The 25,286-nt window shown below is 34.6% G+C and overlaps 1 protein-coding gene across 6 annotated transcripts; it reads right to left on the reverse strand.

Moving 5' to 3' along the window:
- Positions 1–8,385: 8,385 nt before the first annotated feature.
- LOC108463695 (uncharacterized) lies at positions 8,386–14,067 on the reverse strand. 6 transcript variants are annotated; one of them, XR_008276967.1, is made up of 3 exons: positions 13,799–14,066; positions 12,197–12,347; positions 8,386–9,431 (listed from the first exon to the last, which is right to left on the reverse strand). XR_008276967.1 is itself a non-coding variant. In XM_017763603.2 (2 exons), exons 1-2 carry the CDS (start codon positions 13,859–13,861, stop codon positions 10,149–10,151), a joined length of 795 nt encoding a protein of 264 aa, XP_017619092.1. In that variant the 5' UTR covers positions 13,862–14,067; the 3' UTR covers positions 9,405–10,148. The 6 variants fall into 6 exon arrangements, 1 of the variants encoding a protein (XP_017619092.1); XR_008276966.1 differs by lacking the exon at positions 12,197–12,347 and having other exon boundaries at positions 8,386–8,703; positions 8,843–9,431; positions 13,799–14,049; XR_008276968.1 differs by lacking the exon at positions 12,197–12,347 and having other exon boundaries at positions 8,386–9,022; positions 13,799–14,067.
- Between the last annotated feature and the right edge of the window lie 11,219 nt (positions 14,068–25,286).

The following is a 25,286-nucleotide window of genomic DNA, read 5'->3' on the forward strand; positions in this document are numbered from 1 at the left end:
AATGCTTAAATGTGTTATAATTGATTAGGTGTTAAATTAAAAGCTGCTAAAATTGTCATTGTTTTAGCCGAATATGTGTTTGTTTAAAGAAGGAATTGTTGAAGAATGTATGTGAACTTGGCAAGTGTATTCGGCTTAGTACATAAATGATGTGAAAATTTTGGAATTTATTTTTGATTATGTGTATGTATGACTAAGTATAATCGGCCACATCGTAAAATGAGTACTTGATGTTATATTATAATTCTTGAGCTCAAGTATATGGATGTATGTATATGTGGTCATATAATGGCGTTTTGGTTTGAAAGTTGAATGATGAATTGTTATTTAAATTATATGAACATTCGGCAAAAGTAGCCATGGTGTATAAAATTGTATTAGTTATGAAATTTGTAAGTTTAAAATAAATTGTGGTAATGATAAATTATAATAAAATGAGTTTGATATGTGATTGCCGAATGTGATTAACAAGCAAACATTATTGGTAAAAATATTGAATACTTCTACTTGTATTCATTAAGCTCAAGAGCAAGGGGGATCAAAGTTGGATCGGGGAAAAGAGAAAGCAATAGAGTAATCAATCCACAACCGTTCCAATATACCGAGGTAAGTTTTTGAGTAACAGAACTTAGCTTATGATTTTATAGATATCATATAAATGAATAGTAGATAAATTGTGATCTTATGGTTCTATATAAATTACATAGTGAAACAAATGATTTTTATTTTATATGACTTGGAGTCAAATGGTTAAAGAATTCATGTGGAATAACGAAATGAAATCGTATTACGTGTATGTAGCTATTGAGCCGTAAGAGTAAGGGTTGATAAGCATGTTGAACTTGTTTAATAGTAATGCTAATGGGTTATGATATATATATGTGGAAGGTAATCGTGTGGGTTATTATAACCGGGTTAAGTCCCGAAGGCATTCGTGGGGGTTATTATAACCGGGTTAAGTCACGAAAGCATTCGTGCGGGTTATTATAACCGGGTTAAGTCCCGAAGGCATTCGTGCGGGTTATTATAACCGGGTTAAGTCCCGAAGGCATTCGTGCTGGTTGTTATATCCGAGCCAAATTCCGAAAGTATTTATGTTTGGAAAGGTGCGATTCTGTCGTAATAATTCCAATTAATGTGCTCATAATCCCTAATATGACCAGGTATGGATCGTATATACATTGGAAAATTTGGTACAGTATAAGTTGTGATTATGTAATCGAATAATGCTCTCCCGGCCATTCTTTAGGGTTATATGAAGTCTATAGCTCACTCGAGTTACATGAAATTGATTCAAATGGAATTTAGTTAAGTTTGACTTCGAATGTGTAAACATATTGATAGAAGTGTAAATTAAAATGAATATGTGATCTTGTGCATAGACATTTATTTATTCTTATGAATGCTGTTTCTTTTGTGTTTTTGTTTCAAATGATTTCCTTACTTATAAACTTACTAAGCATCGAAACGCTTACTTTGTTGCTTAAATTCTCTTTATTATAGATTTTGTTCGTTTGCTATCGGACTCGGAAGTGTTAAAGTCGAAGTCATCCACTCTATCTAAGCCCCTTTTTGGTACTCTTTTAGTTGAACTTTGATAATGGCATGTATAGGACTGACCTTTGTTGTTAATTAAGTATCTTTTGGTAATGTATATATTCGTATAGCCATGCGAAAATGGCTTATATATTTTGAGTATAGCATTATAATCATTTTGTATGTATGGTCTTATGATATGGTCATTGAGTGGTATGGAAATGCTTGGTAATGATTAGCCATTGGAATGGCTAATCATGATCATATTTGGTGCTATGTATGTCAAATTGCTAGCTAATCCATGGAAACCATGAAATAGGTAAAATTTATCACAAAACAGATTCGGACAGCAGTAGTGACGTGAATTTGAAAAATCGCTAAAAATAGTATCAATGGAATTAAATAATGAATAAGTTATAGAATCGAAGCTTGATGAGTCTATTTTCATATAGAATAAACAAAACAGGTATATGAGCTATATTTTATGAGATGTTTAAATTTTTGTGAAACAGAGCCAGAGCGATTTCTGGATCCCCTGTTATGACTTTGGAAATTCACCATACATTTTACAAGGATAATTAAAAGTCATGATTTATATGTACAGATTCAGTATTGAGTCTAGTTTTATTAGAGACAAACGTCATAGTCATTGAAGCTCTATACAGGGAGATATTTTATTTGAAATACACAGAGGTCAGAGTAGTCGAACCCTGAAATAGGGGAGACTTTAACTAATAAACTGTACTAATTGGCCTGACCAAAAATTCTAGAAAAAAAGTAGTAGATAGATGTATGAGTCTAGTTTCATAAAAAATTTATGGAATTGGATTTCGAGTTTTGGAACTCGAGATATGATTTTTAAAGCGACTGTGATGCAGTTAGCCAGCTTGTCTGGAAAATCTTAAAATGAATTGTATGAGCTGTTTAAGTAATGAATTAAGTCCGTTAACACCTCGTGTTCGATTCTGGCAACGGTCTCGGGTACGGGGCGTTACAAATCCACCTAGACTTCACTTGTTATTTGAGTCTGAACTAGACGATTTATTCACTTGACTCGATCCGTAGAAATCCCTAATTTATATTATTATCTCTCTCGAGACTAACAACGTCTAACCCTAGGTTGATTAATTGAAATCTCTTTCTAATTAAAACCCCTAGTGTTGCATTGACTCGATCTATGGATTCCTTTATTAGGTTTGATCCTAATCTGGCAGATTTATGTCGCCCTATGTCTAGGGGTGCAATCAACTCCGCTTAATTATGCTAGATCTACTATTAGACAGAGACTTTTGCTCCTCTGAATAAGCACATCAATACTTGAATTAATATCCTGGAATATTAAAGCAAGAATTAAAAACACATATTAATTAAGAACAAATCAAGTATTTATCATATAATTCAGAAAATACTAACAAGATCTGTCTTAGGTTTCATCCCCCTTAGGTATTTAGGAGATTTAATTCATATGTGTAAAAGAAAACATCTCAGAAGAATAATAATAACAAAATATAAAGAAACCCAAAAACCCTTGAAGGAAATTGAAGAGAGATCTTCAGTCTTGGAGGAGAATCCATCTTTTGAGATGGATCAATCGGCTTTCTTCAAGTAATTCCTTGCCTCCCACTCCGTGTGTTTGCCTCTAGGTGCCTCTTTGGGTGTTTATATAGGCTTTAGAATACTTTCAAACCCTCAAAAGTGTCCTCTTCCGAGTAGAACTAGATTTGGGCTCAACAGGGACACGACCGAGTGCCACGCCCGTGTGAGGTGGCTTAGGCCATGTTAAAGTTTGCTAAATAGACACGGGCGTGTGGTCTACCCGTGTGAGGAAGTCCAGGCCGTGTTGATTTTCCACGTTGACACATTTTCTCCGTTTTTGGCCTGTTTCTCTCTCTTTTTACTCTACTATGCTCCCCTAAGTATAAAACATGAAATTAAAGGATTAGGAGCATCAAGTTCCACAAATCTAATGATAAATCATCCAAAAATGTGCTAAGCATGGGATAAAAAGATGTATAAATTATGACTTATCAACATTTTATCACCTCTTCCAAATCCTAGGTGGCTTCTTCAATCTTGTGGTTGAGCCACAAAACTTTCACCAACGAAACTGTCTTATTGTGTAGCACCTTGTCCTTATGATCTTGGATCACAATTGGTTTCTCCTCGTACAAAAGATCAGATCAAACCTCGATCTCCTCAATAGTAACAATGTGAGAAGGATCATATCTTTACTTCCGTAACATGGAAACATGGAAAACATCATGAATATGCTCTAGCTCAGGCGGTAACAACGAACGATAATCAACCAGTCCAATCCGCTCGAACATCCTCAAAAGGGCCAATGAACCTCGGATTGAGCTTACCATTTTTCCCTAACCTCAGAACTTTCTTTCATGGCGAAACCTTCGAAAACACCTTATCACCAACCTGAAACTCGATGTCTCAGCGTCTCAAGTCAGCATAGGACTTCTATTGATCAAAAGCAGTCTTCAACCACTCGCAAATAAATCTCGCCTTATCCTCAATCTCTCGAACCAACTCCGGACCTAAATTCCTTTTCTCCTCCATATCGAACCAACAAAGAGGAGTCCTACACCTCCCATTATACAAAGCTTCGAACGGTGCCATATGAATGCTCTTCTGATAGCTATTATTAAATGCAAACTCGGCTAACAGCAAGTGATGATCCTAGTTACCTTCGAAGTCAATAACACAACTACAAAGCATGTCCTCAAGAATTTGGATCCCCTATCTGACTGACCATTGAACTGCGGATGATAAGCTAAACTGAAATGAAGCTTCGAACCCAAAGCCTCATGTAACGCCTTCTAGAATTTCGAAGTAAACCGCGAATCTCGGTCTGATATGATCGAAACAAGAACTCTATGAAGACGAACAATCTCTCGGATGTAGAGCTCAGCTAACTAATGCAAACTAAAAGTCGTACTAAGTGGCATAAAATGTGCAGAATTTGTAAATCTATCCACAATCACTTAGATCAAATCCTTACATGTTGGAGTCAATGGGAAACCCAAAACGAAATCCATCGTAATCTGTTCCCATTCTCTGGAATCTGAATAGGCTGAAGCAAACCCGATGGATGCTGATGTTCGGCTTTCACCTTCTTCAAACTAGGCCACTAATATAGAACCCGAAGATCCTGAAACATCTTATTCCCACAGGGATGCATAACAAAAGGACTGCTATCAGCCTCGGTAAGAATCAAGCACCTCGGATCCTCGTCATTCGGAACATACAAGGGACCTCAGAAACACTAAACACCATTAGAGTAAAGATCAAAATCCTTTTGAACACCTGAATCAACCTAACGAATCTGGCGAATCAAACTCTCATCGAAAGGATGATGCTCACGAATCTGCAGCTAAAGTTCAGCCAATAGACCCCCATCATCGAGATAGAAAACCTCACAAACATAACCCTCATATCAGCCAGAGACTTGCGAGTGAAAGCATTTGTAGCTACGTTTGCCTTCCCCGGATAGTAATTGATCACACAGTCATAATCTTTCAGCAACTTGATCCAGCGCCATTGTCTCAAGTTCAACTCTTTCTGGGTTATGAGATACTTAAGACTCTTGTGATCACTGTATATCACACACTTCTCACCATACATATAGTGACGCCAAATCTTAAGTGCGAGGACTACGACAACTAACTCTAGACCATAAGTCGGATAGTTACACTTATGCGGCCATAATTGCCTTGACACATAAACAACTGCCCTACCCTTCTACATCAGCAGACAACCAGTCCCATATAAGAAGCATCACTGTAGACCACATACTCCTTACTAGATATCGACTGTGTCAACACAGGCACTTCGGTCAAAACTGACTTCAGCTTCTTAAAACACTTTTGCCTCTCATCAGTCCACTCAAAGGTCGTGTTCTTCTGAAGCAACTTTGTCAAAGGAGATGCAATGCTCAAAAACCCCTCGACAAAGTGATGTTAATAACCAGCTAACCCCTAGAAACTTCTGACCTCAGAAACAGTCCTTCGCGATTTCCAATCCAAAATCGCCTTAACCTTCTTTGGATAAACCCGTATACCCTTAGCTGAAATGACATGACCTAGAAAAACCACCTCATAAAGCCAAAACTCACACTTGCTCAGCTTTGCATACAATTGATTCTCTCGCAAAACTTGTAGAACCACTCTCAAGTGCTCATCGTGCTCATCCTCTGATCGAGAATACACCAATATATCATCTATGAAACCACTACCAATTGATCCAGATAGGAGTGGAACACTCGATTCATCATGTCCATAAATGCAGCAGGTGCATTCGTCAACCTGAATGGCATGACAAGAAACTCGTAATGACCATACTGAGTCCTGATAGTAGTCTTCATTACATTCGAATCCTTAACCTAGAATTGATAATACCTAGACCTCAGATCAATCTTTGAGAAAACTAAAGCTCCTAGAAACTGGTCAAACAAATCATAAGTCCTCGGTAGTGGATACTTATTAGATTTTAAATGTATGGTAACAAATGAATTAATTACTAATAGGATTGAAATTGTAGTTAATGGACAAAGTATCTAATTGATGTGTGTTTAATCTACTAAGTGAAAAAGTGGGTTAAATTAGCAAATCGTATTAAACAATATTCTTGCATTCCATAACTTGTAAGATTGTTGTGATTAAATTGTTCAATATAGAAATATATTTATTTCGCTCTATCTTATACTTGCTTATGAAAATTGATTAATTAAGCCAACATAGGAATATGTTTGAAAGATTGATTTAACTTAATAAGTTTTTATGTGCAATAGTTAACAATAAGCCAAGTTGCCATGAATTTGTTTGTAATAACATGAACATAGTTTTAATAATTCTAAGTTAAAAAATGAGATTAATCTAACACACTTATGTCATATTGATTAAAACCTATTAGAAATCGTGCATTGAAATTTTACCTTTTATTTTAGTTGATTACTTTGTTAATTTTTATTTTTTAGATTGTCTCTTTCAAATAAATATATTTTTCTTTACCAAACTGCTTAAATTTACGTTTCAAAAATATTTGCTTGTACAGTCCCTGTAGGTACAATAATTCGACATACCTGTCATGTTATTACTTGTTACGATTGTGTACACTTGCACATTTTCGTCGTTCCAACAATCAGCAAGGAGAAGGGAAAATAAACTAGGTAAGCATATAAGATGCTTAGTAAGTTCATAAATATTAAATAAAACCTACCTTATCCTTTATCTAAATACAATAAGCTATCATAAGCTGGTGTAGTTTGGCTAGACATGGGAAAAATAAAACATCAACAGGTGAGCATACTTATAATCAAAATCATATGATACCAGAAATACTCAACATGCTAATTCATGTCATTTTGGATAACTAACCTCAAAAGCTCATTCCATCCAAAGATAGTACAATCACATACATATTAAAGGAGTTATGCTTAATTCATTCAACATTATTCCATTTATGTATCAGGATCATTTCATTTCATTTCATACAAACTGTTGCACCCGATGAACCCTAGTAAATAGACTCGAATGCACATGTATCTACACCACATCAGTTGCTTGTCCGAGCTGAATATACGCATGTTAGGTTACCCATTCGGGCTAAAAATTTAAAACAACACATTAGGTTACTCGTCCAAGCTAAACTTGTGTCACCTGTATTTGAGAATCTGCAACAAATGTTAACCTTAATAACATCTGTAATCAATCTCATTCAAGAGCGCACAAGACAATTGGCATGCCGATTGCATCCTAACCTTTACTAAGTTCACACAGGTATCTATTACACTTACAAACATCACATTTTTATTTAGTCCAATTCTCAGCTTTTATTCCAATTAACAACCAATTCATTTACAATCAAACATAAAGATATAAATAAAATACATAGCAACTTAAGTAAATCAATACCATATGAACTTACCTGATCAAAACACCAAATAAGTTGATTTTTCAAAGACTAATCAACTATTTTTGTTTTTCCTCGATTACCTTCGGTTTGATCTAATTCTAGATCTATACATTTTTTCCATACAATCCATCAAATTTTCAACATTTACACATTATGCCATGACAAGAATGAACCTATATAATCTCATTTTTCAGTACCGCTAAAGTTTTAAATTTTATTCAATTTAGTCATTGAATTTGAAATAACCATATCATTCAATTTTTAACCTCAATTTAAAATCAGACTTCAATTACATTCATTAGGGACCCTCTACTTCCTATTTATAAAGAAATTTCAAAATAGTTTCACATTTTATTCATTTTAATTCCTATGTACAAAACTAACAATCAAACTTTACAATCTAATCATTTTTCACAATCTAAGCTTAAAATCTATCAATTTAATACCAAATTCTTTAAGGAATCAACAATGACAAGTTTCACAAAATTTAACAGTTTTACAAATTGGTACGTGGGCTAACTAAGGCTCCGTGTGTTTGCTAGTAAAATATTTTTCAGAAAATAATTTTTGAAAAATGATTTACTTTTCTGGTGTTTGGATGAATCTGTGTAAAATATTTTCTGTTGTTTGGTAAATTTTCTAAAAATATTTCATAAAAACTGTTTTAAATGAAACTAACATACATTTGAGAATTTATTATCTTTTCATTGTTTAATTTAGTTTATTTTATATCTATTAATAAATTTATATTTTACATTATTTTTACATATATTGCAATGATTTATTTATTTATTTTAAATAATGAAATTAAATATATAGTAATACTCGATTATTAAGCTAAAATATTAGCAGTCATAAATTGAAAACAACCAAAGCAAATAAATTATTCCTAATTGTGTTATAAAAAATAAATAAAAGATTAAATAATTATAAATTAACTTCCAAACCACAATTAATTTTAGAAATTAATAATAATATCCAAGTACATAATTAGTAGTACATCACATGATAACAACAACATTATCCAAGTGCATAACTAATATTACACTACATTAAAGTATCACTATCTTCAACCTTGAGAAAATTTTTGAAGCCAAATTTTTTTATGCTTCTTACTTTTAACTAAAAAAACTTTGGCTTCGGATTCATGACCCACAAGATAGTCAAACACACTACAAAGGAAGTTGTCATCAAATATTTCTACATCCAACGACATCACTTCTTCGTAAAGATGTGGCGTCTTATCTGTAGTAAATTGTTCCAAAGCATTAGTAATTTTACCAAGTTGTTTACCCACAAATTTAATTTGCTCATCAACGACACTTTCTTGAGCATTTTATCTTTTACATTTAGATGTGCCAGATGAAGATACTTTTGTTCTTACCTCCTCAATCTCTTAATTGTCACAATCTATAAGTATTGAATCTTCGTTACCATCATCCAAATCTATGTCAGCAAATGTCCTAGAAAAACTCCCTGTTATAATTTCTTTGCCAACAACCAAAGCCATTTCATCATAATGATCAAATTTTTTATTCAAAAATGGTTCATACTTCTTGTGTGCCTGTTGGATATTATACACAATTAGAATAACAAGTAAAAAACCATTGAAATATACTTAACATATATATACATATATTACCATCACTATTGCATCATATGTCGCTCTATCACATGTGATCATTTTCATGTTATCATCCCATCCAAAACCACTTTTAGCCCGAATTGTGCATATAATCTGCCACTAGGTTTTTACAGTCCTAAAATGACTTTCCATATGCTTCACATCGCATTGGACTTGAAATCTTTCAGAAATAGCTACAACAACCTAATTAATAGAAACTGCTTTGAAAGTGTTAGAAGGTTTATTTCCTTTCTGGGCCTCCTCTTCTAGAATTTCGAGAAAAAAATATTCTATCAGTTTTGTCCACCTGAATTGTTTGGATATCCCTTCTTTGTTTCCCTTACCCATTCTACATTAATAATTGTCATTGTCAATCATTTCAATATCCAACAAGCTTAAAACATAATAAATTCAATATCCAACACATTGAAAACATAATAATTTTAAAATCCAACAAACTAATTTCAATATCAATAGTTAACCAACATTAAAAAAATAACAATTTCAATGCTAAAACATGTATAACATAGAAACAATAACCGTAAGCCCTAAACCTACCTAATATTTCTAGCCATATAACTAGTCCACATAGTTTGTGTAATTTCCTCTCTCTTAGCAGACTATTCTCTTACTTCTTGCTTTGTAAGAGTTAGTATTATCAAATTAGACTCAGGCTCCTCGTATAATCCTTGATTAAGTAAATCACTAGGATCAACTCCCATTATATGATTATCAATGATACGACAAGCCAAAACTATGTCTACTTGAGTTTGAAAATTCCAAAATGGTTCAGCATCTAACACACGAAATTGTTTCTTCAAAATCCCAAAAACACGTTCAATAGTGATTTGTAATAATAAATGATGAAGATTAAAAAGTTTCTTTGCATTTTCTAGCCCCTGAGCACTAAACTCTTTTAAATGATATCGGACACCACGATATGGGGTAATATATTCATTTCGGATGTTATATCTAGCATCAGCAAGATAATATTTACCTACAATTTTACAAAATATAATTATTACTAATAAATTATGAGCTTACTTAAACTATTTGGTATTTAATGTTAATTCTTACCTTCCGGAATAATTAATCCTCTTGGGGATGAAAGAGCATCACCTAAAATACGAGAATCATGTGCACTACCTTCCCAACCAACTAGAATATAGGAAAATTTCAAATCAAATGTAATGGCAACCAATATATTTTGTGTTGTCCTCCCTTTACGGCTATAAAATCTTCCTTGAATGCTAAATGGAATGGATACAAGAACATGAGTTCCATCTAATGCTCCAATACAATCTTTAAAGTAAGGATAAAACATTGGATTGTTTCTGATTTCATTAGGAGTTGACTCATAAGGTAATCTAATAACTGGTTTATACAATTTCAAAATAGCTCTCAATACAACCCCAAAGTAATGGTGAACTGTCTCTATTGATCTATAATGTCTAGATCCAATCACTCGAAACCTTACATTATGACCAATTATGTGTAAAAATATAACTACTTGCTCCATAATATTCACCGATTTAGTTGATTGTAACAAATTATTCCTACTAAGAATATCACACAAATTAAAAAAGACAATCGATCTCATCCTTATCACATCAATACAATGCTGGTCACCACTATATAAAATACTATTAATATAATTTTCTCTTTCATAATCTCGATTCACACGAGGGTGAGAAGTGATTTTCTTCCTAGTTTTTAATTTTTTAATCCAAAGAGCCCCAAAAGATAAAACTGAAGCCACGACTTCAACAATTGCATTTTGATCTTGACTACAATCCATCTACACAAAATAATGCCACAAAAATATTTGATCACTACAAGAAAGATGCAAGCTTGCCATAGGATCACACAAAAAATTACAAATCAATATGCAATTATTACAAGTCAATGTGCAATTAATTTGAAAATTAAAAATAATCTGATCTAACTTAAAGAAATGGCATAACGAAATCTAAATTTAAAAACTTATTAAGGATTTCATTTAAAATTAACCCACTAATTTAAATTTAGACACAAAGTTAATTTAAGATCTGACCACTTTAATCTTTTAATAGCTTAGCTATAAGGGCAATAATTTACCTTTGGTGTCGCCCTTCTTTATCCAACTTCCAGTGGGCTCGGCTGGCCTTTTGATCTTTCTATTATTTTAGTGATATCTATTCTGCCTTCAGTCCATGTACCATATGAAGTTTTAAAATTTAATCTTCAAGTTTCTTTTTTACTAAGTAATTCCAACATTTTAATTTAATACTTGTTCTATTTAAATTTCAATGGGCATTTTACTAAATAATTCGGACAAAAACTAATTGTACCAGTAAAAAAAATTTAAACTGGTTTTAAGCTTAATTTTTAAATTTATTTTATGCTATGAGATTTGGATCTTTTAACCCTTTGAATCTGTACTATACTATTAAGCAAAATTCATATTTCTACTAAATATCTGTTATATTTAATTCTTATTTAATATTGTAAATTATGTTTTATTAAATTGGAAGGTCCTAGTGGTTGAACCTGTTCAATTGGTTACCAGAGGTCTCACCAGTGTGACCTCCATCCGGCTTTTTAAGCATTACCTTTGTATTTCTTTTCCCACTTTTTTCTAACATCTATAATGAAGTTAAAATGATTTCAAATTTTAATGGAACAGTGGAACAGAAATGATAAAAAATTTAATATAATCTATATTAGCAATAAAAATACTTGGTATCGTATATCGATTCAATTTAATCCTTGAATTAAACTAAAAAGCCAAATTATGTTTTGAGCTACAATAACTGCCATCTACCATTAGTTGTTACTTCCTAGATGAGGCCATTTAACATTCATGGTAGTTATTAGGGATTTTAGTTTTCAAAGGACTTTTGTTGACATGTTGGTACATCCATCGTGGATGGGTGCTTTTATTCTCATTTTAGAAAATAGTTAAAAAAGCTTCACTTTTTCACTTTTTTTCTTTTTTTCCCTTTCAAATCTCTCCCCCCAAAAAAGGAAAAAAAACATTATGGCTATGGACAATAAACCAAACAGATTGTCTCAAACAATAGTTATCAAACAAATCCATAATTGTGAGCACTATATTTGAAAAAAGTTACTTACCTTGGGTTTCCAAAGCACTATATTAGAAACCTAACAGATTGCCTCAAACCTATGCTGAATGCCTTCTCCAGGTGTCTAACCAGGGCAGTATATCACAATGGTCTTTGCCTTAAACAAATTCTAACATTATTCCGCTTTGAATTATCAACTCCTATTTTCTTGAAACACAACTTTGGAATTTTAATATTTGGAACTCCTAAGCTACTTGAAATAACAACAAGTTATCGTGACTAAAGTGCATATATATACGCATATGAAAGTTTCTCAAGCAATAATAAGATAATTAATTGCTAAAAATCTTTATTGATTTTGTAGAGAGACAATCAAACAAATCATATCAGATTAATAATGGGACAAAAGAGTTTTTTGGACTTTTAAAGTTATGAATGCATCTATCATGCACGAGCATTTCCAACATCTAATTTATGGCTTACATCTCAAAGCAAAGAATGCAAAGCATCAAGCTTAAATATCATAATATGCACAACAAATGTAGTGGCCTTGTAAGGTCTGCATCATGTCATGCATGCATAGATATATTACATTACTGCAAGAAATTTACACCCTTATCAGACTATAACATGGTAGCATAATTAGAAACTATCAACATGGTAGCATAATTAGAAACTATCAAACATGTTGGGTTCTCCCTGCATGGAGTGTGGATATTAGAATCGAAGCACGAAGGCAAAAATATATATGTTTCTTCTCACTTGAGTATAGCATAAACAATATTCTATTGCCTGCCAAGGATGGAAGATGCTAACTCAAGCCTTACAACAGTGCATACATCACAAGATGCATGTGAGCCAAAGACACCTCAAAAGACATGAAACTTTAGACAGTTAAAATATTCACATTTACCCCAAAAGTTCAGACTTCAGACAACAGAAAATGGTAGACGAACTAGCTTTTTATAGTGTTAAACATGCTGCATTGCAACAAAATATTTAGATTGATCTTCTCCGATAAAACAAAAGGTTTTAAAACAAACGGAAAATGAAAAAAATTGGAAACAAACTATTAAATAACATTTAGACATGGATCATAAGTCTTGAATTTTGGCAATATTCGGAACCAACAATAACAATGTTTACAATTCAATAACAAATTCCAATTCCAAAAATTCTCCAGTCTATTAACAAAACAAAAACCAAATAGACCAAATATCGTTTCCCTTACATGCAAAAGCTAATTCAAAAGATTACAAAAAAAAAAGCTAATACAAGAACCAAGAAATAAAAGAGCAGAACTTAAAAAAAATTCTTTACCCATCCAAACTTGAAAAACAACCAAAACCCCCAATTAAAATCTTGGTCAGCTTAAACTGAAAAATCACATAGAAAGATAAAAAGAGAAACTCGCATGTGGTTATGGAGGTAGCAACGAATTTCTCTATCATTTCCAAGGGACCAAATACAAGAACTCTGAAAAACAAAAATATTTAGGGAAATAACCAAAGAGAAAAACAACAATAAGAAAATGTGTGGGTGCAATGGAATGTGTAGTCAAGTGTTTCATTTACAGGGTAACGAAAATAAAACACTGCAAAGACCACTTAACCAAAAAAAAAAAAAAACAAAATAGAAGATAGTGATATACCTTGATAGGAATGGAAAGCCAAATTTTAGGGTTTCTTATAGATTTGGTAAGAACGACAGTCATCCAACAGAGATGACGAGATAGAGATTCGGAGGTAAGACCAACGAACGGAGATAAGGATAAGAGGCGGAGGTTGATGGGCAGAGAGGAAGGGAGAACATATTGTTGTGATAAGGGTGAAGAGAATGGAAAATGTCTTACACGAATAGAATCGGTAAGACATTTTCCATAAAAAGTTTATTTTTACCCGTGTTTTAAAGAATATTTTCCTAAAGGAATTCATTTTCTGACAAACAAACGCTATAAACTAAGGAAAATATTTTCCAAAAAAATTGTAACGCCCCCCAATTTTTTTTTTTTTTTTTTGCGAATGGGTGACACAATTGTGTATCTGCTTCAATGGTTATGTATTCTGGGTGTGTGTTAGATGTCCCAAGTTCAAGTCATGACTTGGACAAATTTTGGTATTTTTATTGATAAAGCCTAATCATTGGTTAATAGGCTTTTAACTAAAAGATGGTGAGTAATTATTAGAATGGGTCTGCTGGTCTAGTGGTTAAGTATCGATTTTGCTGTGGAGTTCCTGTGTTCTTAAGTTTCCGTTATCCATCATTTCAGTAAGTGGATTTTTGATACTTTGTAAGTTGGGCTGCTAAAATTTTGACTGGGGTTTATATTGACGTTATTGACGGTAACACATCGCGAGGATTAAGGCTCTCTTCGTACTATTTCGTAGCGAATCGATTCGAAGCTTTGCAGTAAGTGTTCATCGCTTTTGGGATGAGTATTTTGGTTTTGATTCGGATTGATTGCAAAGTAAGACTGATTGTGGTGTTGGATTGGACAATATTTAGGTTCTGGAGTGCTTGGAGTTCAGTTTAGCTTCAAACGAAACCAGGTGTGTACCCAGAAACGCAGAAAACGAGGTTTCAGTGAAAGCCAAAAACCATTCTGTCAATGTCACACGGCCGTGTGGTAGGCCGTATAGTAGGCCGTGTGTCATAACACGGGCGTGTGATCGACGAGGCCAGGCCGTGCGCACCAGACAAGGCAGTGTGATGGCTAGGTAGGCCGTGTGCGACACACGGGCTAGACTGGTTTGGGCCGTGTGGGCTACACCAGCGTGTGAGTCCATACGGGTAGTCCACACGGGCGTGTGGAATCCTGGGCCAGGCCGTGTGATTTACATGGCCAAGGCCAATTTGGGCTGTGTGGGCCACACAGGCGTAGGGGCCTACACGGGCAAGCCACATAGGCGTGTGAGCCCATTTTTTTGAAATATTCGGTAAGGTTGCACGGGTCGTCCAAGTCGACTGTGGACCTACTGTAGGGTCAGTAAGCTTTATTTAGACCCCTAAATATGTGACCTAATTGTATGGTGTCTGACTGAGCATGATATCTATACTGAACTGAATGTATGTTCTGTTATTAGTATATTGCATGTCATTTATAGTATGTTGCATTACATCGGGGTGGGTTGATGATATTTGGAGGAAGTATCTAAAAGGCTTTTAAGCCTGTTATCTGGCAGCTCAACTGCAAACTCCTGACTATGTGTCACATTTCGGTACTGCATGGTGTGTAGGGATGGGTGGGTTGATTTAATCCCCACATGGTGTGTAGGGCTGGACGGAGATGGTGTATAGAGGCTAGTGGGTAGGATTACGATTTCTCAGATCAGATTACAGATCGATATGGGCCAAGGCCCTAATATAATTCTGAGATTGTATCTGAATGGGCTAAGGCCCAAATTGGTTCTGTAATGGGCTCAGGCCCGGACTGTAAATGACTGTATTCTGATGTATATCTATATGCATGACTTTCTATAGAGATTACATATTGAGTGTGCGAAAAATCACCCATTTCTATTTAATTTTTCAGGTAATCCCCTGACTTAGGCGGATCGGTGCAGCGGAGGACTTGACGGTAACCACCATTGTGTTGAACTACTTTATTCCTTTTTCTTTTGATTTTATATGATTTCCCTTCTATTATTATGGGTATTGGTTGTGTAAATTTTGGACTTGGACTGTTTGGTCTTAAAGTTTGGACTTTATACTGATTTTATGGAGCTTTAAACTGCAACTCAACAAAACACGATTTTTCCTAAAAACTAAGGTTTTCATAAATAAAAACGGTTTTTCCTAAATTAACTGGTTACAAAAGCTTCCGCCTAAAAGATAAGTTTTGAGGAAAATCATTTAGTGCACGTTTCTTTCAAATTAAATAAAAGCTTTTTAACTAGAACGGTTTTAACTTGATAGGTGCGATTTCAAAAAAAAATCCATTCCATGTGACATCACCAGATTCAGCCATAACGTCTAGGTCGGGTTTGGGGTGTTATAAAATTTTCTACTTTTAAACAAACGGAGCCTAAATTAAGCTCCTATGACCAAAAAAATAGAAAAATTACAAGAAAAAGACTTAATTTGCTTACTAATTGAATGACCGAATGTTTGAAACCCTCGGGATGTTCCTCTCTTTTCTTTCCTTCGAAGATTTGGGTAAGAAGGATGAAGGATATGAAAATTCTCTTTCTTTCCACTCAATTTTGCTTTTACACTATGATTTAAAATTAATTTATTTAATTAATCTTTCTTAATTAAGTTTCTAATCATGTTTTAATTTTTAAGCCACCATCATCCACTAACACATATTCCAAAATGGTTTAATTACCATTTTGAACCTTTGGCTCATTGCAATTTATGTCCCTAAGTCTTTGGCCAATTAAAAACTTTTAGCTGTTGGACATTTACAATTTAGTCTCTATACCTTAATTAAACAATTAACTAACAAAACTAAACATTAATATAATTTTATACCAACTTCATAAATATTCATATTTAATATTTAAGGACTCAATTTACGAAAATAGAGTTTTGAAGTTGCCCTTTTTTGGCACCACTTAAAATCAGACTGTTACAATAATAGAAAGGACTAAAATGAAAAAAAAAATGAAAATTAACATTAATGGATAATGATGGAAGTGTTTTATACATCTTTCTATAACAAATATTTATTTAATCTAGTATTTAAAATAAATCAAGCATCAATTTACATCATGTGATCCACAATTACTTTCTATCTAATCTGTAATTTATAACACTCTCTTGGTTAAATTTCACTTCTAGTCCTTCCTCTTTTTCCCCTCAATTTAATCCAATCTTTTATACTTTTAACTTTCACTCTTTTGCCCCAACACTTTTTACACTTTGCAATTTAGGGTGGGTTTGGATGGGTGGCGAGGTACAGTGCAGTGTGTTTAGCTTACTTTTTGTCTCATGCTACAGTATCTAATCTCATTACCACTAGTGTTTTTGTACTAACAGCAGGTAAACACACCACCCGTCCAAATCCACCCATAGTCAATACCTCAAATTAATTTTTCTCAATTCAAATTTTTTTGTAACACCCCTGACCCGGTCCGATTGTCGGACTCAAGTAATGGGTGTTACAAACCATTTCCATACAATTTCAAACAATTTAAACATTTAACTTCACAACAAAAACAATTATACAAATTAAATGTTAACATTAAATAAAGGAATCTAATCACGGTAATGATACACTTACGGACTTTAAATTGAGTCTATGGGGCCCTAAAAATAATTTGGGAACAATCCAGGGTCCTTTTGAAACAAAACGAAAACATCTGGAAAAAAACTTGAAATTTTAGAAAATTGGGGTCACACGTTCGTGTGGCTAGGCCGTGTGACATAGTTTAGACTATGGACATTCGAAGTCTGGACACATGACAGTGTCCCAGCCTGTGTGTCAGCCTGTGTGGGTATTCAAAGTAAGGCCACACTACTATTTTGCAAGCCATGTGCCAAATCATGCGTGCATTCGATGTTGGGTTACATGGCCGTGTTGCTGCCCGTGTTGCATACTGACTAGGGACACATGGTCATGTCGCAGGTCATGTCTCAGGCTGTCTGAAATTTGCACCTAAAATAATAATGGCACAAGACCGTATACATGTGACAGACCATGTCACAGGCCGTGTGTAGCTTAAATTGCCCCTAAAACAAGCAAATTAAGCACCAAACCTTGCACACCAAGACATACCATACCTAGTCTATTTCACATGGTCTATAGCACATCCAAGGACACTAGAAACATGCCAAAATCATCCATCTTAAAACTAACCAATATGCCACAATTGGCAACTCAACAAATTTTAGAGTTACAAAATGATCACATTCATTTAACAAATATGCTTGTTTACATGATCTACAAAGGGGACAACTAAACAAAAGACATTAAACCACTTAGGTACATGCCAAGACCAAAAGAACAAACCACCAACATTTGAGTCTAGGATTGCCATTGGATGTAGGGCTGACAATCTGATAAATGAGTATGTAACCTACACACATAATAGAAAATGAAATCATACACTGGATAACAGCCTAGAAGAATTCCTACGATTCAAAAACTTAATCATATTGTGAAATAATAAAAAAATCCACGTCCCACTTTAATGCCATTCTTCAAACTCATGTTAATTCCTATTTTCATTCACTCTCTTTATTTTCCTTATTAGCGTGACTCAACCTTGGACATCTACAGGAATCAAATTAACACATTAAATTTGACACCCAGTGCTAATGGATAAATTTGTAATAATGAATTGCGCTTAGCGCTGGTTGGTAGAACTAACAAAACTGTACCCAACATTGGTCGGTATAACTAACAATAAATGCACCCTACGCTGGTTGGTAAAACTGACAAATAAGTGTGGCCAACATTGGTTGATATAACCGAAAATAATTGCGCCCTACGTTGGTTGGTAGAACTGACAATAATTGCAACCTATGCTGGTCGGTAGAATCGACAAATAAGTGTCCATTTATTTTCAACTCATGTATCAGTTTTATTTTACCATTACATCAATTTGTTTCAAAGACTAACTCTCTTTATAAACTTACTAACAAGGTGACATGTGTATGGATATATATATATAAGAAAAATAATTGAAATAGTCAGGTTATAGAAACACCAATCGTGATCACTGAGCTATTCGTTGAAGGCTCCAGGTTGACGTTAGCTATGGATTAAACAACTAGAACACATTATCAATACACAACCTTTGTATATTATCCAATCTAATCCCCAAAGATTGGGACCAACATAACTTTCAAACTTAACCCAAGAATCTATCAAACCAGTCCCTAACACTTTAACTATACAACAATGGTAGCATCTTCAATCTTTAATAGTACCGAAAAATAATACATGGGTCAGCTAGCTTATACAATTAGGATTAACCTAAAAATACTAAAGTGTATATTTACTCACCTAAAAGACACTAACCACTTTAACGATTAATTTCCACTTAAGTCCTTCCTATTTATTTCAAATTATAATCCTTTTATAAATTGCACTTTTATCTCTGATGCAATTTAGTTCCTATACTTAATTTAAGCACCGCGTAAATGAAATTACCCATTGAAAATTCAATTAGCTTACAAATTATCTCTGTAAATATTTTTTATTAAAAATTTACGGGTCCAGTTCATAGAATCAGAGTTTCTAAACTACTTTTCCCGACCCCACCACATTACGGGTCATTACAACTCTCCCTACTGAAGAAATTTCGTCCTCAAAATTTACTTGAAAAGAGGTGGTGGTACTGATACCTCATCGTCTCTTTAGATTACCAAGTTGCTTCCTCGATCCTATGGCTACACCATAAAACTTTCATTAAAAGGACAAGTTTCAGAAATCATTCGCATCGTAAGCTAAAATTTCAACTGGCCCTTTTTCATAAGACATATTAGGCTGAATTTCAATGTCTTCCATTGAGATAATGTGAGACAGATCTAAATGATATCTCCTGAGCATTGAAACATGAAAAACATCATGCATTTTTTTGCAATTTTATTGGCAATTCTAGTCTATACGCAACAGGTCCTACCCTTTTGATGATTTCATATGGTCCAATAAAACGAGGACTTAACTTCCCTTTTCGACTGAATCGAAGACCCTTTTTCCATGATGAAACCTTTAAAAATACCTTATCACCCACAGCAAATTCGATGTCTTAAATTTTCAATTATGCGTATGATTTTTGCCTGTCAAAAGCTATTTTCAATCTATCCCGAATTAATTTAATTGTATTCTCTGTCTCTTCGATCAATTTGGGGCCTAACACTTTTCTTTCACTCAATTTAGACCAACAAACAGGTGTTTGACAACTACGACCATATAAAGATTTGTACAGAGGCATTTGAATACTTGATTGGAAATTATTGTTATACACAAATCTGACCAGAAGTAATAATCGTTCCCAACCTGATTCAAAGTCAATAACACAGGCTTCAAGCATGTCTTCTAAAATTTGGATCACACGCTAAGATTGCCTGTCTGTTTGTGGATGAAAACTTGTGCTGAAGTTAAGTCTCGTACCAAGGGATTCTTGTAACTGTTTCCAAAATCTTGAAGTGAATCAGTGATCCAGATCAGAAATAAATGACATAGGAACACCGTGTAATTGAGCAATTTTCTGAATGTAGATTTCGACAAGCTTTATAAGTTCCCAATAGGTCATAATAGCAATGAAATGGGCAGCCGGTTTTGTAAGCTGATCAACTATCACCCAAATTGCATTTTTCTTGTTCAGAGACAACGGTAACCTTATTACAAAATCCATTGTTATACGTTCTTATTTCCATTCAGGAATCTAAATAGCCTGAAGAAGCCTAGTGGGAACTTGGTGTTCAGGCTTAATGTAACACCCCAAACCCGGCCTAGACGTTATGGCCAAATCTGAAGGTGTCACAAAGAATGGGTTTTAATAACGAAGTTTATATGATAAAACCATTTCAGTTTTTCAACTCCTATTTTCTTTTACCTATTGTCAAAATGTTTATTCAATTAATTAAGTTGCCTTAAAACGTGTTTTATAGCGGAAGCTTACGGAAATTGTTGTATTTCAAAAAGGCAGTTTGTATTTTAGTAAAAACCGTGTTTTTGACGGGTCGTCCAAACAAAATATTAAACAAAAATCCAAATCCCTAAAATTTAATCAACAGTCCGGAGAGTCCAATTAATACAAAACTCCCAGAAATATCCTTTAAGTAAATAAAACCTTTAATTAAATTTAGTTAGTAGCCTGGTGGTCACCGTAAGGCTCCGCCACACCGATCCGACTAAGTCTGTGGATTACCTGAACAGAACAAACAAACAGAAGTGAGTTTATGTAAACTTAGTGTGTAACCTAATAGAAATAGACATGCGAATATGCAGAAAACTTACATACAATCAGATACAGATTCAGGCTCATGCTCATTTTAGATACAGATAACAAAGTCAGATATACAGATTAGATAATTAGAATCTTACCCCCATCCTCTACACACTAATTCCGACCATCCCATCACACCATGTGAGGTTAAAAATACCCACTCAACCCTACACACCATATCGTGCCATTATCACACATATCAGATAATATACAACCAAGTTGTCAGAATATAAGCGATGATCGCCATACGTAACACTTCTTCCACATATACAAGTCCCACCCCAAAACAGATACAGAAACAACAGATTAAACATGGTCAACATGCTTACATATAGATAACAGAATAATCAGACATGTATAGCATTATCATACTCAGAATAGAATATCAGACTATCAAATCTACAATTTTAGGGTTTGGTTAACCCTTACCGACCCCACAGTAGGCCCACAGTCGATCGGAACCTGAGGGAAAATTTCAAAAATATGGGCCCACAGACACACCTAGATTGGCCTTGCCCATGTGGCCTACATGACTTGCCCCAAAATCCACATGTCCGTCTGGCCGACATGCCCAACTTGGCCTAGCCCGTGAGATCCACACGACCACACTCTAACCACCACACGGTCGTGTCTTGCGTACAGCTATGCCTTCACCGACCACCTGGTCGTGTCTTACACAAGGCCAACTATACGAGTGACCACACACCCATGTGGCGTCGACAGTAGTCAATTTTGGATTTCGTCGAAATCTCGTTTTTCACAATTTGGGAACACACTTGGTATGGTTTTAATGCAAAAACATTCTTAAGCACTCCAAAACCTAAAAACAAAGTACCCAACGTTGATTTAGCAGATTGATTAACAGATTCGACATAAGAATCAACACGGAATCGACTTACTTTTGATGGAAAACTGCCTCTAATGCGCACTAAACCGTTGAAGTGCAATTCCCTACTCTACAATCTGCTCCTAAACTCGAATTACCACTAATCAGCCACTACAGAATTTCATTGCCAAAATCCTAAACCAAAAGTTACAGAAACACAAAGCTCACTTACCAACAGATTAGAGAATCCGACAAATCAATAGCACAATTAAATGAAAGAACCACCAATAAAGTCAAAGGAAAGAACGAAACAGTGGTTTTACCGAAAAAGGTAAAACGTCAGGACCCACAAGAAAAGTTGCAGAAAACGTCAGAGGAAAATTTGAGGAGTGGAGAGAGAAAATTTTGAAAAAGAAAGAAATAAAAATTTAATATTTGACAACATCCCACTTAATCACAACCTCCCATTATTCCACTAAATCTTAACCACCTCAGAATTCTAACTCCACCCAAATACTCTCAGGCAACCGGACCTCAGAATTCTAGCTCCACCCAAATACTCTCAGACAGCTGGAACAAAAATAGCGTCCATGCTTGCGCAGGGAGTCGAACACAAGACCTCCACACGTTATCTCCCTTACCACTCGAACTAGCAGGTTCATTCTGATGTGGAATAGCAGACAATTTTATTTAAGCCCACCCAACAAGGGCAAGGCTTAGATAAAAAATAACAAAAATTACCAAAGTGAGAATTGAACCCAAGACCTCACACACACACCCAGATCACTTAACCACTGAAGTAGATACACACTTGTGTCAGATATTTACAGAATCAAAAATAAATTATTCAAGGCGTTACAATTAACCCGTTGACAAGTTAGGCATTTAGTCACAAACTTAACTATTTCTCTTTTCATTATGGGCCAGCAGTATAATTCCCTCATGTTGCGATATATTTTTGTTCCCCAGGTGCAAAGCAAAAAGGCTATCATGAGCTTTATGAAGTAATAATCCTTTCAATTCAGCGACACCTGGGACACTAATTTGGTTACAGAACTTAAGTAATCACAATCATCAATGCTAAAATTTTCTATTGAACCATTCTGAACCATATCTCTCTTCTTCACCAATTTAGCATCAACTCAAACAATACTGGCTTGACTTGCATCTGCGCTAATAAGCCACCATATAGTTAACAATAAGTCAAGTGAACATCACCCGCAACTCAACTGCTGCCTTTCTGCTCAACACGTCAGCCACGACTTAGCTTTGCCTGGGTGGTAATTGATGATACAACCATAATCTTTTAGAAGTTCAAACCAGCGACGTTGTCTTATATTTAACTCTTTTTGGGTCAGGAGGTATTTAAGACTTTTGTGATTAGTAAACATATGGGAGTTCTCATCATAAAGATAATGCTTCAAAAGTTTTAAAGTAAAAACTACAATGGCTAGCTCTAAATTGTGTATAAGATAGTTTTGCCCATGAGTTTTAAATTGACGAGACGCATACGAGATCATTTTCCCATTTTCCATCAAAACACAGCCCAGGCCATTCAATAAGCATCACTATATACCATGAAGTATTTTCCTATTTTGTGCAATGCTAAAATTGGTACTTCGGTCAGCACCTATTTTAATATCTCAAAACTTTACTGGCACTGGTCACTCCAAATGGACTAAACGTTGTTTTGCAAAAGCTTTGTTAGTGGCATATCTATTTTTAAAAATCCATTCACGAATCTTCTGTAATAACTAGCTAATCCAAGAAAGCTGTAAATTTGTGACATATTTCTTGGTGCTTTCCCCTGAACAATGGCTTTTATCTTTTTTGGATCAACTCTAATCCCATTAAAAGAAATGATAAGCCCAAGAAACACGACTTCAGATAACCAAAATTCGCACTTGCTAACTTTTCATACAACTGTCTATCTTGTAATACTTGTAGCACAATCTGAAGATGTTGTTTGTGTTCTGTTTCCGTTTTGGAATAGATCAAGATATCATTGATGAACACTACTATAAAGTGGTCTAGATAGGGCTGAAAAATACAGTTCATGAGATCCATGATTGTTGCAGGAGCATTTTTCAAACCGAAAGGCATTACCAAAAATTCGTAGTGTCCGTAACACAAACGAAACGTCGTATTCGGTACATCACTATTTTTCACCTTCAATTGGTAATAATCAGACTCAAATCTATTTTAAAAAAGACAGTAACCCTTTTCAGTTGATCGAATAAGTCATCAATACGAGGTAGGGGTATTGATTCTTAATTGTCAACTTATTTTTCGATAATCTATGTAAAGACACATTGGGCTATCTTTCTTTTTAACAAACAACACTGGAGCTCCCTAGGGTGATATACTAGGGCATATAAAGTCATGATCTAGTAAATCTTTTAACTGAAGTTTTAATTCTTTCAATTCTATCAGCGTTATTCTATAAGGAGGTATTGACACTTGAGCTATACCAGGAAACACTTCGATTGCGAACTCCACTTCCCGATCTGGTGGTAATCTCGGTAACTCTTCGAGAAACAGATTAGAAAGTTCGCAAAGCATCTGGATATCTTCAATCTGTCTATTTCCAACATTCAAGTTAATCACATAAGCCAGTAAAGCTTCGTAACCAAACCTCAATAAGTTACTAGCTTGGACTGACAAAATAATTTGGGTTGAACCACTCGTTCTAATACCATTTACTTCTATACTTTCATAGTTTGGGCCCTGAACTGATAACTTTTTCCTTCAACAGTTAAGAATCACACCATTCTCATTTAACCAATCCATGCCTAAGATTAAATCAAACTCACTAAAAGGCATTCTCAGTAAATCTACCAAATATATCAAGCTTTGAATTTGTAGCAAATATCGCTTACACACTTGATCAACTAATACTGTTTGACCCAGCGAACTAATATGTACATGGCTACCTTTGACACTTCAGGTTTTAGACTCCCAGATTTGATCAAATTAGCATTAACATACGAGTGAGAAGAACCAGGCTCTACCAAAGTATAAACAGATAGAATATAAGGAAAATATACCTACTACAACATCAATAGCGTCACCCTTCTCTCATACCTGTACGATGTACACCCAAGTCGGTGCTCTGGCCACTGATTGATGAGTAACCATAACACTACCCATTTATGCACCACTTCTAGAAATAAAACTACCCAGACTAATTCCACGACCCATGGTCACAAGTGTAGACTTTTGAGTGTCAGCTGATGCAGTACTATCATTTTTTGGGCATTCGCGAGCAAAACGTTCTTGTGATCTGCATCTAAAACAGGCATTAGATAGTTTCCAGTATTTTTCCTAATGTGTTTTTTCATACTACTCGTAATTTGGCAATTCAAAAGTTCTAGCTGACCCTTTTACACTACCCACGGACACGGTCAGTTATC

This window comes from Gossypium arboreum, chromosome 13 (genome assembly GCF_025698485.1).
Source record: "Gossypium arboreum isolate Shixiya-1 chromosome 13, ASM2569848v2, whole genome shotgun sequence".
In the NCBI taxonomy this organism is placed as follows: domain Eukaryota; kingdom Viridiplantae; phylum Streptophyta; class Magnoliopsida; order Malvales; family Malvaceae; genus Gossypium; species Gossypium arboreum.